The sequence below is a fragment of the Atractosteus spatula genome, chromosome 27 (genome assembly GCF_055471065.1).
Source record: "Atractosteus spatula isolate fAtrSpa1 chromosome 27, fAtrSpa1.hap1, whole genome shotgun sequence".
Lineage (NCBI taxonomy): Eukaryota > Metazoa > Chordata > Actinopteri > Semionotiformes > Lepisosteidae > Atractosteus > Atractosteus spatula.
In genome coordinates, this window is record NC_142732.1 from 2,816,456 (window position 1) to 2,831,392 (window position 14,937).

At 41.5% G+C, this 14,937-nt stretch overlaps 1 protein-coding gene across 2 annotated transcripts; it reads right to left on the reverse strand.

Annotated features, from left to right (window-relative positions):
* Positions 1-371: 371 nt before the first annotated feature.
* Positions 372-13,186, reverse strand: spns3 (SPNS lysolipid transporter 3, sphingosine-1-phosphate (putative)). Of its 2 annotated transcripts, none has more exons than XM_088906981.1 (13): positions 13,067-13,186; positions 11,100-11,367; positions 10,688-10,753; positions 7,633-7,769; positions 6,787-6,938; positions 6,311-6,377; positions 5,075-5,217; positions 4,602-4,754; positions 4,172-4,361; positions 3,475-3,540; positions 2,948-3,046; positions 2,121-2,292; positions 372-851 (listed from the first exon to the last, which is right to left on the reverse strand). In XM_088906981.1, the coding sequence occupies exons 2-13, from the start codon at positions 11,308-11,310 to the stop codon at positions 829-831; spliced, it is 1,479 nt and encodes a 492-aa protein (XP_088763107.1). In that variant the 5' UTR covers positions 11,311-11,367; positions 13,067-13,186; the 3' UTR covers positions 372-828. The 2 variants fall into 2 exon arrangements, with proteins under 2 accessions (XP_088763107.1, XP_088763108.1); XM_088906982.1 differs by lacking the exon at positions 13,067-13,186 and adding an exon at positions 12,026-12,306.
* Between the last annotated feature and the right edge of the window lie 1,751 nt (positions 13,187-14,937).

Sequence of the window (14,937 nt, forward strand, 5' to 3'; positions counted from 1 at the left end):
CTGTGCAACAGCGCCATCATGTGGTAAACGTTGGTAACACCTCTGTCTGTTTAATTAACCTATTGGAAACGGACGTTCAAATCTGGGGTTAGGAATGGGTTCCGGCTCTGTCTGTCCGTTAAAAGCCTTTGCCTACAGGAAAACAGTTCTGTCAATCACAGGTCCATAAGCAGGATTTGTTCCTTGACAGTTCTGGCTGCAAGTCTTCAGCAGATGCAGAAGACTGAAGGCTTAGACAGTTCCAACTTGGCTGCCTCTATTTTGGCACCCTGTTGCGAGAAGCAGCCAACTAACTCACAAGTGCAGGGCACAGGCAACAAGTCCTCAGAGTTCAACAGAAATTGAGCTTGAAATATACGAGTCTCAAAAGATAACCAAAGCATAACGTAAAGTTTTATTTAAAAAATATAGTTGAGATAGGGATAAAATATAAAATGGAGTTTTAAAAACTAAACTATAAAAACAGTTTTGCAGACCTAGGGTACTACAATTTCAGTTAAACCACTTCATATGATTTGTCTTATAGCAGACTGTTGCTATAGACATAGGTTACCAGTTCCGGCCTAGCCAGAAGTAATGAGTAAATTTACATTATCCTGTAGATGCTTCTGGCACAGTTTGACACTTGACACTTTGCAGCAGAAGTTCATTTGGACTAGCCAACAGTCATTTGCTCAGGTACGCTTCTGCTAGGAACCGAGTTTCTCAATCTTGCCTGAGGGTTTCAGCAGGCCTGGTAGACCCAGACTCCTGTTCCCTCGGTAATTACCCAGGCTGGGTATTCTCAGCTGCACACGAAGCCCCAGCTGTCAAATCCAATTCAAAGCTTTACTTTGATGACTGCACCTCGCCTAAAGGAAACCAAAAAAGAAGCAAAATCACATCTTGGTGACCTGAACAGCCACTCCTCCTAGGATACAATCGACTGCATTTCAGGGGGATCGAGAGACACTGTTTTTCACCTGGAGAAGCCAAAATGCCTGTGATACTCTGACGAATCGCTACTCCAAAAATAAACATTACTGAAATTAAAGAGTCAGTACAATACCTGAAACCCACAGTGTTAAATGTAAAAATCTGTGTGTTTTTTTTAAAAAAAGCTCCAATGCATAACATTGCTTCAAAGTGGATTTAGTTTTGATGTCAGGCAGCCACTAGGGGACGGTGTTGCTGGGAAACAAATAATAGTTTAACAAGCATGGTGGTGCAGTTGATAGCACTGCTTGGCTTGCAGTGCTGGGGCCCTGGGTTCAATTCCAGGCCTGCGGTGTTATTTGTGTGGAATTGGTACAGTATGTTCTCCCCATGTTTGTGTGCATTTATTTCAGGTTCTCCAACAGAGTATCACTAATGTGCAATCACCTTATAACCTAAGGCCCCATGCTTCCTTCTGCAAGAAAACAACCAAACCATCAGAGGGTTTATGATACAGCTGTGCAGAGATGCAAGCTTTTTGATATGATCTGAGAGAGCTGAATTGTTTATCTTGGAGGAGATCAGAATGATCAATGCAAAATTTAAAGACCTTTTAAAAGTATCATAAATAGCACAGATCTTTTCTTACTCTTATCGGCACCTTTAATTTTAAATCCTCAGCATGCAGCGGTACAACGATCTTGATAATAGTTTAAATTGTAAAATGCATGAGTAAGAATATCATGTGCAGGTTTGGCTGCCTATATCCTAGTTCTCTGGACTAATGGAATGTCCTACACTGACAGGCTAAAAGAACTTAATCTAACCCTAACCCTGAAGGAAGATTACTTGATTTAAAGTATTTAAAATCCTCCAATGCACTGACAGTCAACTGAGAAGACTTCATCAAGAGGAACAGTGAAGCACGATCTAGACAACACGACAGCGAACTAAGTCAAAGACCATTTAAGCCTGAGACAACAGGAGGCACCTCTGTACACAAAGGATCGTGGGGGTTTGGAAACAAAAAACTACCCAGGTAGGTTTTTAAACCCGATACCCTGACTTTCTCCAAAAAAAATGGCCTCAATTCACGTACAGTAGCTGCTAGCAAACCATATGAGGACCAAATGGTCTCCTCTCTTTTGCAACCTTACATTCTTATTTCTGGAGACTATTGAAGAGCTCCTTCGTGTGAGTGTTACCTGATGTCAGAAGCTGGGCGGTCTTCCTGTCCTCTGTCACATACAGAGCTGTCATAAGGAAAAAGAAGCCCCCCAGGACCCCGACAAAAGGGCACAACAGAAAACTGTATTCCAGGCTGCGGAAAATCCAATAATAAGAGTTGGGTTTCTCGCTGCTCAGGGCATCTGAGACCTGAGAAAAAGAGACAGAAAGAGGCTTTTCCTCACTGTTCCTCTTGGGCTGCCCTGTGAGTGTGAGCACGGCCCAGAGAAAGTGTGAATGATTAAAGCACGATTCTGTCCCCCCAGCCTCGGTGATGTGCTGCAGTGAGGTGAGACTTTTTTTAAAGGCTGTGATAAATTCAGAACGAAACCTCGCGTGGGGGAAGCCACAGCAGACACGAATATAGACTTACTGTGCTGGTATCTTATTCATCTGTTCTGGCAGTGTGATATAATTAACCTTCAGAACCTGAAGAAGACTCCACAGTATGTTTCTTCTCTTTTTAGCATGGAATAAACGATTACTTGTTCCTTTAAAGATTCAGACTGTCTATGTTGTGTGCTTTGTATTTTGCTGCTGCTGTCTCTCTGAAAGGTACTGCTTGTTGCTTTTCTACCTCTGTAAAAACTGACATATGGTCTCCACTCGAGATCTGAGCACTTCTGGAAGATCTGGTCACCCCTTTGGACTTGTATTGAAAATCTCCTTTTTTCTCTTTCTTTCTAGTGTTACTGTGGTAGAGCAGGGCTGTGCAATCCTGTCTCATGCCCTCATGAATGATGCTGTAAGCTGACTGCTTACTGTTATTAAAAGCAAATCGAAAGAACATTAAAACAAGACTTACTATGCCAATGAGGTAAGGACTACCAGCATCACCTAGGAGATGGCACACCATAATTTGTAAGGCCTCTGCTGTAGCCCGTCTTGTGGGTATGACAACGTACTGGAAGAGAAGTATTGGATGAACCCCAAACAGAACAGAACCAGTACAGATCAGGATCGCCAATATCTAGGAGTTATGAAACTTCTCATCTAAATCACAGAGTATCACAGGCAGTCCCTGATACTAATACTGGAAGAGAGGAATTGAGAATGCTGTAGCAACATCTCCATTTTGCATTGTGCTCTTGTCAGATTCTTGCTTCAGTAAAACTTTAAGCTGAATAATTACATCAGGATGTGCCAGTGTGCACTGACTCTCTATGGAATCTGCAGAGCAAGTTCGATTCATCTTTAAATATGATCAGCTAACTTTGGTCTAGTATAAGTTATCTGCAAAGTTAAAATGCCTGTTTTCCAACCATTACCAGGAGAGACTAGGTGTTAATGTTTACGGTCTAATTTTTCTCAGCTCATGGATGAGACACTCACCAGTAAAATGTCCGCCAGGATAGCCCAATTCAGAGACAGCAGTGTCTCCCCAAAAACAATAAACACCTTGGGCGGACAGAAAGAAGACAAGCAACAGTGATCTTTGAGCTAACTTGCTGGGTTTGCCTTAAATCAAGCCAAACATTCGTTAAAAAACTGTATCTAGGGCAAAATCGCTTCAGGTCATATCTGCATCTGAGGCAGATCAGCTTGGAGACAATGCTATAGAAAACCACATTTCTGTGTTCGTTCTTTTACATCAGAGTCAACACATACCTTTATAGAACTTATTTATTGTACAGTCTCTAAATTGCATTTTATGGAGTGGTTATATTCCTGCATCCTTCTGATTTAAATAGACTTTTACTCTAAATGCAAGTTAATGTTTAGGAACTCATTTTATCTCTTTCTTGCAAAGTCATTTCTTGCTTCTTTCAATAACAAGCTTCCCTGAAATGTGTTATAGACATTATACTTTTATCTAAGCAGCTGAACCAACACTTCTTGCCTTGTTTTAATTTGGATTTCTCAAAAGTGTGTGACCTCTGAGCCCTAGGACCATTGTAACGACCTTATCAGCTCTTTATTACTTGAGCAGTACTCCCTTATTCCCCTGTGAGATCATAAACATGCAATTGAGAAGTACCTAAAAATCTAGAACTGCAAACTGTGATTTAAGAAAGAGAGGTGTTCTCACGTAAGTAGCAGGGATGCTCCTGTGCGCCAACACAATGGCCAGGAAGAAGCAGGGGGAGGAGCCGAGCATGCCCACCGCACAGATCAGGGGGTCTGCATGAGGGATGCTGTCTCTTAGTCTCCTAGCGATGGATGTGCCAATGAAGACACCCACGACCCCTGTCACTATGGTCACAGCGCCAAATATGTAGCTGAAAGAGAAGAGTGGCACTGCTTTCAGCACTAGGTACTTCTTTGGTACTACAGTTATAAATATTATGTTGTACTTTCCTCGCAAAAGATGCAAGTTTTAGTATTCTCTCATGAGTCCTAGTGCAGGATCTCAGGAAAAATTTTGGATAAGCTGCCCGTTTCCTTTCCTACAGATTTGCCTGTAGGCAGAGAACTGGGAATAATGTATCTGCGAGGAGAGGGGAAGATCGGGGAGTTACCTGTCAGTCGTGTCACAGGGCTCCTGGTTACAGGGCAGTCTGACTTTCTGTACCACCTGAGCCCGGGACAGGAACACGGGGGTCCAAAACGCCAGCGCCCCGGTGACGAAAGCCATGGCAGTGCACCCAAGGGAGGACCAGACGAAGCTGCGGCTGAAATGGACAGAGGTGACCGTCTTGATCAGGTTGCTATCTCGCATCCTTGCCGTGCACACTCCTGTGTTTGTCCAGGCCTCCATCGTGTGTGTCCTGCCCATGAAGACAGGGAAGCTTTTCTTCCCATCTGTAGTACAGCTAGTGGATTTCAAGATCGGGTGAGTCAAACATGTGGTTTGGCTGTGTAACTGTGTGCCTGGCTGCTAGGACCTTCACTGATTTGAAGTGAATCTTCTCCATCTGAAGCAAAGTTCAAATTGCAGCCCCCTTTGGTGTTGCCCAGGAGCTAAGGGATTAGGATGGTGTTAAAGACTGACTTCTTGAGAAGGTACTTGACGTCTTCTTTATAGGAAGTCTGCTCCACCCGTCCCTCTCCGGACATTTCAGAGGCTCCACGGGAAGGGTTGGGAACCAGCAGGATGAGCAGGAGAAGACCCGCAATTCCAAGAATGGGAGTGAGCTGCAACACAGGCATCAGATTGTGTGTTATTAGCCTACAAACGCTGCAATTTAAAAGAACAACCCAGTAAAGAAAGAAATCACACAGTCCCATATAGCAGGACCTATAAGTTAATATATCACTCTTTCACCAGACCTTCATTAATCCAGAAATGCATATTACTTGGCTTTTAACAGATAACTAACTGACTGTGAAGTTCAAAATGCTTGAAGAACAGGTTGCCTTTACCATCAGGGTGCAGCTATTCTCATGTTTGTATCATTTTTGCTAACCCCACCCTGTACTCTGCTTTTTTTTTTCTAAATTCTTGATCATGTTGTTAATCTGATTCTATTTCCTGCTGATCACGCGACTGAGTGCCACCTCTCTAGTCTAATCTAGTTTTTCTTCCTGGAAACTGTTGTTTTTCTGGTTCTGCTTTTTCTGCAGGCTGAAACCTTCAGAAACCTTTCCCTTGATTCAGCCATGCATGTGGGTGAACAGGAGTGAGAAGACACTCACTGTATTGCATTGTGAAGGTAAATGCATTTGGAAAAATATTTTTAAAAAAGACCAGATTAATAATCAATCAAATGGCACAGAAGAAATCTGAAGGATTTGCAGTTCAGGTCTTTATATATTTGTTGAATTAATAGAATGTACTCGGACATTCCCAACCCATCCTCCAAAATCACAAACATTGCTTCAGACTCCGTACAAGGGAATTGTGATAAAAATCAGGGAACCTGAGAAGCACAGCGGCACTCTAGTTAGCATCGCTGTCTAGCAGCAGTGGGGCCCTTGCTTCAAATCCTGGGGTGCTATCTGCGTGAAGTTTATATGGTCTCCCCATATTCACATGTGTTATCTCCAGGTGCTCCAGTTTGCTCTCACAGTCCAAAGACATACCGGTAGTTTAATTGGCTTCTGGGAAAATTGGGTGTGAGCGTGTGAGTATCTATGTCTGTGTCAGTTTGCTCTGTGATGGGCTGGCGTCCTGTCCAGGGTGTATCCCACACTCGGTGGGATAGCCTCCCACTCTCCCACGACCCTGTATTGGTTACAGTGGTTGGAAAATGGATGGATGGCTTTGTAAAGGTTTGCCAGCTCTTACCCTGAGTGCCCAGTGCCAGTCCCCTGTGGCACTTGCAATACCAGATCCAATTATATATCCCAGGCCACTATGGAGGATACAAAAACAGAAGGATATTTTGGTTGAATTAATTCGCAGTGAATGTCATAGACTCAGGACTTAGCTGCATAAGTGGGTTTTACTTCCAGGTGTATTTACATTACTGACAAAAATAAAGTAGAAGATTTTCATATTGACATTTTGTTTCAAGATGGTATTAGACCCCCCCAGCCCAGTTGAAAAGGGCGAGTGGTTTCCCCATAGTTTAATCTCTGATACTCAATGTCACTTCCTAAAAGCAAAAGGTAAGTTTTAATAAGGAGTTTTAATTGCCACATCAGGAAATTTGTCATTACTGTATGTGGCTCTTTTAACAACCTCTTACGATGCCTACACCTCCATTTCTGCAAAGATAAGGAGCACAATGTATCTCTGTTATTTACAAAGAGAGACCTCACCTTCCAACAGGAATGAAAATGTAGAAAAAGGAGATCACCCATGTCCTCTGGTTGCCAGAGAAGAGGTCCCCAATGATAGTAGGTGCAATGGTAGAGTAGCTGGCTTCTCCAGTTCCCACTAGGCCTCTTGTTACCACTAGCAACCAGAAGTACTGCAAAACAAAAGGGTTGTTGAACTCAGCACATGACTGGAGCACAAAGGTTGTCTTTTTACACATAAAGAGCAGCGATATTCACCCCTGGTCATGAAGAGTCACAGCCTAGCCACTTCCTTAAGATCTCATTAAATCTACAATGGCTAAAGTCCCATGTATACACCCATATCTATCAAGTCCTGTGGATCCTTACGAAACAAGGACTTTAGTTGCTAAAACAAACGTACAGGCAGATAAACAAATTCATGTGGATTTTGGAACTGCTGAAAAACTGGTCAGAGAAGCCCAGACTTTGATCTATTCACTTTTTATAAAAAAAACACATTAAACAAGTTCAAAAATCATGTTATACAAGTACCGGATGTATGAGTTTTCTGAAGGTATCTTATCACTGTACACATTGCGATTATGTTATGTATCATTGCACTTACTAATCTAGAAAAGCTTCATTTGGCTGAAAGTTACTGTATGAAACAGGAAATTTGAAGTCAATAATCTAGTCAAGTAGGTGATTAACGGATGAAGTAGAAAGAAATTTGGGAATAGTGCTGTGCTTCTTATGGACTCTGATGGTGTGTCGGTTATGGTGTCTATCTGTATTCTGATAAATTACACACATGTGAAGCATTGATCTCTTCAATTGATAAATGGTGAACACTCTGACATGAATGTGGGGGAGCTTGACTCTTACCGACTTGGTGATGAAGGAGCTACACAGTGTTGTAGCGATCCACACACTCAGACCTGCGATCATGATCAGCTTCCTGTTGTAGCGGTCTCCGAGGTAACCGAATATGGGGGCCAACAGCATGAAACTACAGATGAAAACTGCAAAACACAGTAAGACCAGCCGCACATGGAAGTCATTACACACTGTGGAGTCACGATCTTCCAGGGGCCGGCAGGCTCAGTCTCCAAAGAGGCTGCAAGCTCGTTTGTCTTTCGTTCCACCCAAGCCCACTCTTAGATAACAGTTCACATGATTTTCTTAATTTTAAAAGATGATATGGATATTTCCATCCAAGTTGGATTTTGTTTTTAAGCTTTTGTATAAAAGATGTTCCTGTTATCTAATAACATGGGAACGTTCTGTGGGTGAGGACCTGATTTGCCACTGTAGTGAAGTGCCTGAGGAATTTCTGACTCAGTGCGACATCCTATGGTTTGTTCAGCTTTACTAGTCAAACGTTTTTGATAGTGGCAAGCTCAGCCTTCCCCAACGTCATTCGACAGTGGGGGAAATGTTTCTATCATTAGCAAACCCATTCATCAGCAGTCACTAGCTACATCAGCAAATGTGCTGATGATGTGGTGAGCGTTAAAAAGATACGCAAACTCCCGAATCAAAAACCTTGGATGAACACTGAGATCCGCTCCCTGCTTAAAGCCCGTGATGCAGCCTTCAAATCTGGTAATGAGGAAGAACTGAGAGGGGCTAGGAAAGAATTAAGAGCTGGCATAAAATCTGCCAAGAAACAGTACAAATCCCAGATAGAACACCACTACAACACCAACACTAACCCACGACGCATGTGGCAAGACATAAATACAATCACAAGCTACAGGAGCAAAACAAGCCCTGTAAGCACTACTGACCCCTCTCTCCCAAACAAGCTTAACACCTTCTATGCACGCTTCGAAGCTCAAAACCCTGAACCAGCCACCTGGACCACTGACTCCCCTACCACCCCACCCCCCACACTATCGAAGCTAGATGTGTGGAAATCACTAAGTAGAGTGAACACACAGAAAGCTGCTGGACCTGATGGTATCCCTGGCCTGGTACTCAGAACATGTGCCTGGCAGATAGCTGATGTCTGTACCGACATCTTCAACCTGTCCTTGGCCCAGGCCACTGTACCTAGCTGCTTCAAGACAACCACCATCGTGCCAGTACCGAAAAAATCAGCCCCCACATGCCTGAATGACTACCGCCCTATTGCACTCACCCCCATCATAATGAAGTGCTTTGAAAAACTACTTATTCCGCACATTAAAGCCAGCATTCCAAAAACACTGGATCCTCTACAGTTTGCCTATCGCACAAACCGCTCCACAGAGGATGCAATCTCCATAGCTTTACACACCACACTAACCCACCTGGATAAAAGGAACACCTATACAAGAATGCTGTTCATTGACTTCAGCTCAGCATTTAACACCATCATACCCATAAAACTTTCTACCAAACTCAGGGCTCTAGGTTTAGATACAACCCTCTGCAGCTGGATCCTAGACTTCCTCACCAGCAGACCCCAGACTGTCAGGATTGGCAACCTCATCTCCAACACACTCACCCTTAACACCGGTGCCCCTCAAGGCTGTGTGCTCAGCCCACTGCTTTACTCCCTGTTCACCCACGACTGTACTGCTAAGTTCAGCACAAACACCATCACCAAGTATGCTGACGATACCACAGTCGTGGGCTTGATCACTGACAACGACGAGACTGCCTACAGGGAGGAGATAAAACAACTCGCAGACTGGTGCCGAACCAACAACCTATGTCTCAACATCAGCAAAACCAAAGAGCTGATTGTTGACTTCAGAAGACAAGGAAAAGTTCACTCCCCCATCTACATAGAAGGGTCTGCAGTGGAGATGGTGAATAACTTCAAATTCCTAGGCGTTCACATCTCTAAGGACCTTACATGGACACTGAACACCTCCAGTCTCATCAAGAAGGCACAACAGCGGCTGTACTTCCTGAGAAGGCTGAAGAAAATACACCTACACCCACTGATCCTCACCAACTTCTACAGATGTACGGTGGAGAGCATACTGACCAGCTGCATCACAGTCTGGTACGGCAACTGCACCGCATCTGACTGTAAGGCACTACAGCGGGTGGTCAAAACTGCCCAACACATCATCGGCAGTGCCTTACCATCCATCCAGGAAATATACAACACCAGGAGTCTGAAAAAAGCCACCAAAATTATGTCTGACCCCATTCACCCCAGTCATAACTTGTTTGTTCCCCTACCATCTGGCAGAAGGTTCCGGTCACTCCAGTCGCACACAACTAGACTCCAAAATAGCTTCTTCCCCAGAGCTGTCAAGTTGGTGACGCCCCCACTCCCTTCCACCTTATTATGATCTCTCCTAACATCCTCCTGTACCCACAACCACTGTACTCCTACACCACCACACACACATGTAAGCCAAAATTGTACTGTCCCCTCGATAGCCCAGTAAAATTGTAACAGGCATAATAATATTTAATATTAATTAACCATACTACTTTTAACCATACTATCCTTTTTTTTTTTTTTTTTTTTTTGCACTGTTCCAAGAATTACCTTGCACTGTTTTTGTCCTGTTAAATTTTCTCTGTTTGCGGAATTTTGCACAGTTTTCGATTACATGTTATTTATGTTATGTTATTACATGTTGTTACTGTTATTGCTATTGTGTAACTGTCTATTGTCTCATCTTCTGTCCTATTTATATACTGCACCTGAGTGACTAATGAGAAACACTTTTCATTATACTATGCACCTGTGTAAGTTTAATGACAATAAAGTTGAATTGAATTGAATTAATCAGTCTTAAAGTACACCTAAAAGAAAATAAAACGTTTCGTAGGATCCTCTATTTTACTGTAATACCTACTTTATTTAATCAAATACTGGCAGCGCAGTCCCAGGATGTTGATACCTTTTAAAACCATGAACTCTTTCTGTTTCTAAGTTATAGAGACAGCTTTCGGAAGCTGTATGAAAAATGCATGAACTCATACACACCTGTCTGCAGCAGACCAGATGTGCTGTCATTTATGTTAAAATACTGCTGGATGTTCAGTAGTACACCTAAAGGATGAATATAAAAAAATATATAGTTAGAAAGCTGTGCCTTGTTTTCATTATAGAGTGCCTTTGCATTCTTCGGGAGGGAAAGATATCAACCAAATGTGTAACAAGATATTTTGTGTTAAGTTAGCTCAGACAGGCAATGGCTACTGCCATGAATTCCAAGGTCTAACGCCAATTAGGTGTCCTAGCTATGAAAAAGGATTATTCAATCATATAATTGTTTTATTTTGAAATAAACTGAATTAATATTATTGACATTGTATAAAGTTTCTCCTGCTCTCGTTATGATTAAAATCAGAGACGTGAAATCATTCGTGAAGCACATTCCAAAAACACATCCCACCTGCAATTGTGTAGCGATCCATGAAGTTCAGCAGGTTGATGTAGCACAGCACTGCAGCAGCTACATAGGATCGCCTGGGCGAGACCTTTGCATCTTCAGCCTTCGGATTTCCCAGGTCTGTGTGGCTCTCACTAAATGAACCATAGACATGAGCTGCTCCTGAATGTAGTCGTGAAATTTCACCGTCCTGGCTGTTCTCTGTAATTTCCATCCCGGATTCCGATAGGTACTGTAATTCTTGACGTTGGAGATCCGTTTAATCGCAGTTCTGTCAAGGGAAATAATACAATGTGTGCCCAAGATCTATCACTTTTTAAAGACTTTGCGATAAACATTGTGTAAGCATCTTTTCAAACAGCTTTTCCTAGCTGTGGTTTGTGGTAAACAAAAAACTGAAGCTAAAGGAGGTGTAGTGGTCAGCACAGCTGCCTTGCAGTTTTAACGTTCTAGATCTGATTCCAGACTAGAAATGTGGAGTTTGCATGTTCTCTCCATGTTCACATGGGTTATCTCCCATTTTTAGTTCCAAGACATTATCTAAGAGATCGACTGTGCCTTTGAGGGGGGAAAAAACTGTCCTTAAGCAAATATTTAACTATTTTCTAACCTTTTATAAAGTAAATGGATAAAAAAATCCGATTTAGATTCAGTGTTAGAAAAAGACAAAGTATTGATGCAGCGCAAAAGGTATTCAGATGTTTCCAAGATCATCTTTTGAAAAGCTTGCATAGATTAGAACCATTGTCATATTTTCAATGTGAATGCCTCTGTTATACGCTGGGGGTCAGGCTTGCAGGTGAACTCGTGGACCATGAAATTATCGGACAGGTAAGGCGCGAGAGGAGACCAGTGGCATTCAAATCCAAGAGCCTCATTAAACTGCATATAAGAAGAAGCTACAGAATCTAAGCCGATTTGTTCCATACCCTCAAACTTCTTTGTGCAAAAAAGTTGCCGTTGTTCTTTGTCCTTTGTCTCATACTGTACATAATGCACAGTTCGTGTACTCTTCCTTTTATGATTCTGAATAACTCTGCAGTTAAGGTCTTTAAAATTGGTCATAAAATTATGTTTGCAGAATGTGATTAAGCTGGGCATTCTTGCACCCCAGTCTGGATGGCACAGTCACAACCAAGTGAAGTGCATTCAGTCTTCAGGCAGACACGTACTGTACATACACAAGTCTGTGATGAGAAATCTCGTACTCCTGGAGGTTGCAAACAAGCAGATAAGACATAAAATGCAAATAAGCAAGATGCATGTTGAAAAATTATGCCTGAACATTTTATTTTACTTTCCAAATACAAATACAAAATACAAGTGTTGTATTATTGTTGTTGAGTGAAGGGGATTTTTTTAGAAGTCTTGTATGACTGCTAATAATACCATTTCCTTAATTTAACTGTAGGGTTGCAGTCATAGAAATGTTTTGCAGAACTGAAGTAAAATGTTGTGCAAGCCTTTACTGTGTTTCTCAAGGTGTCTGCCACAGTGCTGAATTAGATGAAGGGGTGTGGTTTCTGAATTAGTGTGCAAATTTGTCATTTAATTCACTACCGATACTTTAAAATTGTGTTAAAAATTCAGTTTCAGGCAGATGAACTAGAATTAAGTAGCATTAAGTATCTTGAAGAAAAACAGAATTGCAAAGTTGTAATACTGTTTTTATAAAAAGAATATAGTATAAATATAAAATAAATATGCATATGAAATAAAAACCCATCTACCGCTATTAATTAGCAGGAATCAGCCTTAATTAGCAGAAACATTGCTATAATACTACAAATACTACAATGCTCTTGTCAAGCTAACACAATGCAACACAATGCCAACAACTTTAAAGGATCTATTCTCACAAAACAGTCAACTCAGAAGAGTCCAACATGATGCTTCTGAGCATTGCAGCAAGCCTGTTCCTCTACTCCAGTCACTCTGCATGTCTTCGGCTTTGAATCAAGATTTCTTACTGGTTGCATGAAGGTTTGGTCCTCTGGTCAGCTCATTCTGTTTTGTTGGCTCCGGCAGACAATTTGTGGATAAAGGAGAAGTCTTTCTCACTGCATTAATAAGCTGTACTTCACCATATTAAGCACTGCCCCTTCCCCCCTCTTTCCTTTCTGGGACGCCCTCAAACAGTTCCTCATTGCGAGATTGTGACATCACAGGCACTGTGCTCCAGCAGTCTCTTTCACTCTTTCAACTATGTGTTTTATGTAAGACTTTCTCATCAAACTGCGATTTCTAGTTTGACGGCCTTTTTGATAACCCTGGACTGGATAATAAGTATATAAAATATTTCTTCTTTCCTCTTTCAACAGCACAAGATATCAGTGGAATGTGCAGAATAAATGCATAAGTAACCAGTGTGCTGGGGTTAGAGTGTGAAGTTACTGCACCTGGAATTGCAATATGACATCTTTAACACTGCTTATGTCCTTAATATAGTCTACGTAAAGTATTTGACAGTATTAAGTTTGTACTGTGTTACAAAAATAAAAAAGTGATATAGGGAATGTCAGTGGAACTGCTCCATTACATTATGCTAGGATTAGATTTGTTGAAAATAGTGCAGAAAAGTAATAGTAGAATGCAATGAGAATAACAAACAGGGGTACAGAATCCCCTGTAAGCAGCCAGGAGATTAAGTTTTGTTAGCTAAGTCCTTAACTTCTTTATGCTTTGTCAAAATAAGGTTTTGGGTTGCCTGAGGAAAAAGTGGAATTTTGTAGATAACAGGAAAACATAATGCCCCACACAAACATGGGGAGAACATGCAGACTCCAGACAGACAGCAACCTGGGTCTGGAGTTGAAACCTGGCCCCCAGAGCTAAGAGGCAGCTAACGCTAACCACTGCGTCACCGTGCTGCCCCTCTTTAAACTTGTCAGCCTTTAGTTTTTATCCCTACCTAACATGAAGTGAGTTTTAACATGTTGTCATATTTCATGCTTAATTCACCTTCTGTGGAACATGTTATCAAAAATTATTCCAAGGAACAGAAGTGTTCACAATCAATAAACTTTTCTAATCACACTCATCCCAGGAGAAGGGAGTATAATTGTGACTCATTGAATTTATAGAATCCTTTGCATTTATTAGCCAGAGTGAAGTATTTAAGAGCAGCCTAAAGAAAAGAAGATTTGGCTGTATGACTGCCTAAATCTCAGCCTCTGTGAATTTTGTTTTTGATCACTGAATTAACATTTTAAAACAAATACATACAGTAATGCACAACCAAGAACAATGAAATGAAGATACTCTTCTCTCACAGTAAACAGGTCAGATTTAATTTTCTGAATCACAGCTTAGTTTGACTCACTTTTATTACTATATGTTTTACAAATCAATCTACTCATTTAATCTCAAAAAGATAAGTCTGATAATACTCCCCTCTCTTGAGAATTGTTTCATAGGAAGCTAGAGGGAGATTTTTATCTGTGTGCTGCTTGGCCTGACGACCATATTCAGGGCAAGTAACCAAATACAGTCCCATGTTGTTCATTTGAAAACGACTAAATTAGCTAATGAGTTAGTTAACTAATTTTGAACGATTTAGTAAAGCGATCAATAGATCTAGTATGGGTAAAGGCTATGATTTTCGTGAGGGTTTCTACAGGACAACTGCATTCAGATCCAGAGAACAGTTTTATACATTATTATATAATTCTTCTAATTCTTCTCATGTTTGTATTACGTTGTTACACGCCATGTCATCTGCCTTCTGTATCAAAATCAGGCTCTGGAAAGAATTAGAATTTGAAACGTATTTTACAGAGCATCATTTGTTGATAGAACAGTCATTTAGCACTGAAATGCTATTAGCAGAAACCGTGCTTCG

Coding starts and splice junctions, on each gene's coding strand:
- spns3 (XM_088906981.1), bottom strand. CDS start 11,310: ATGGAAATTACAGAGAACAGCCAGGACGGTGAAATTTCACGACTACAT. Junction 10,754..11,099: donor GGATCGCTACACAATTGCAG/GTGGGATGTGTT, acceptor TTCATCCTTTAG/GTGTACTACTGAACATCCAG. Junction 6,378..6,786: donor ATTTTCATTCCTGTTGGAAG/GTGAGGTCTCTC, acceptor TATCCTCCATAG/TGGCCTGGGATATATAATTG.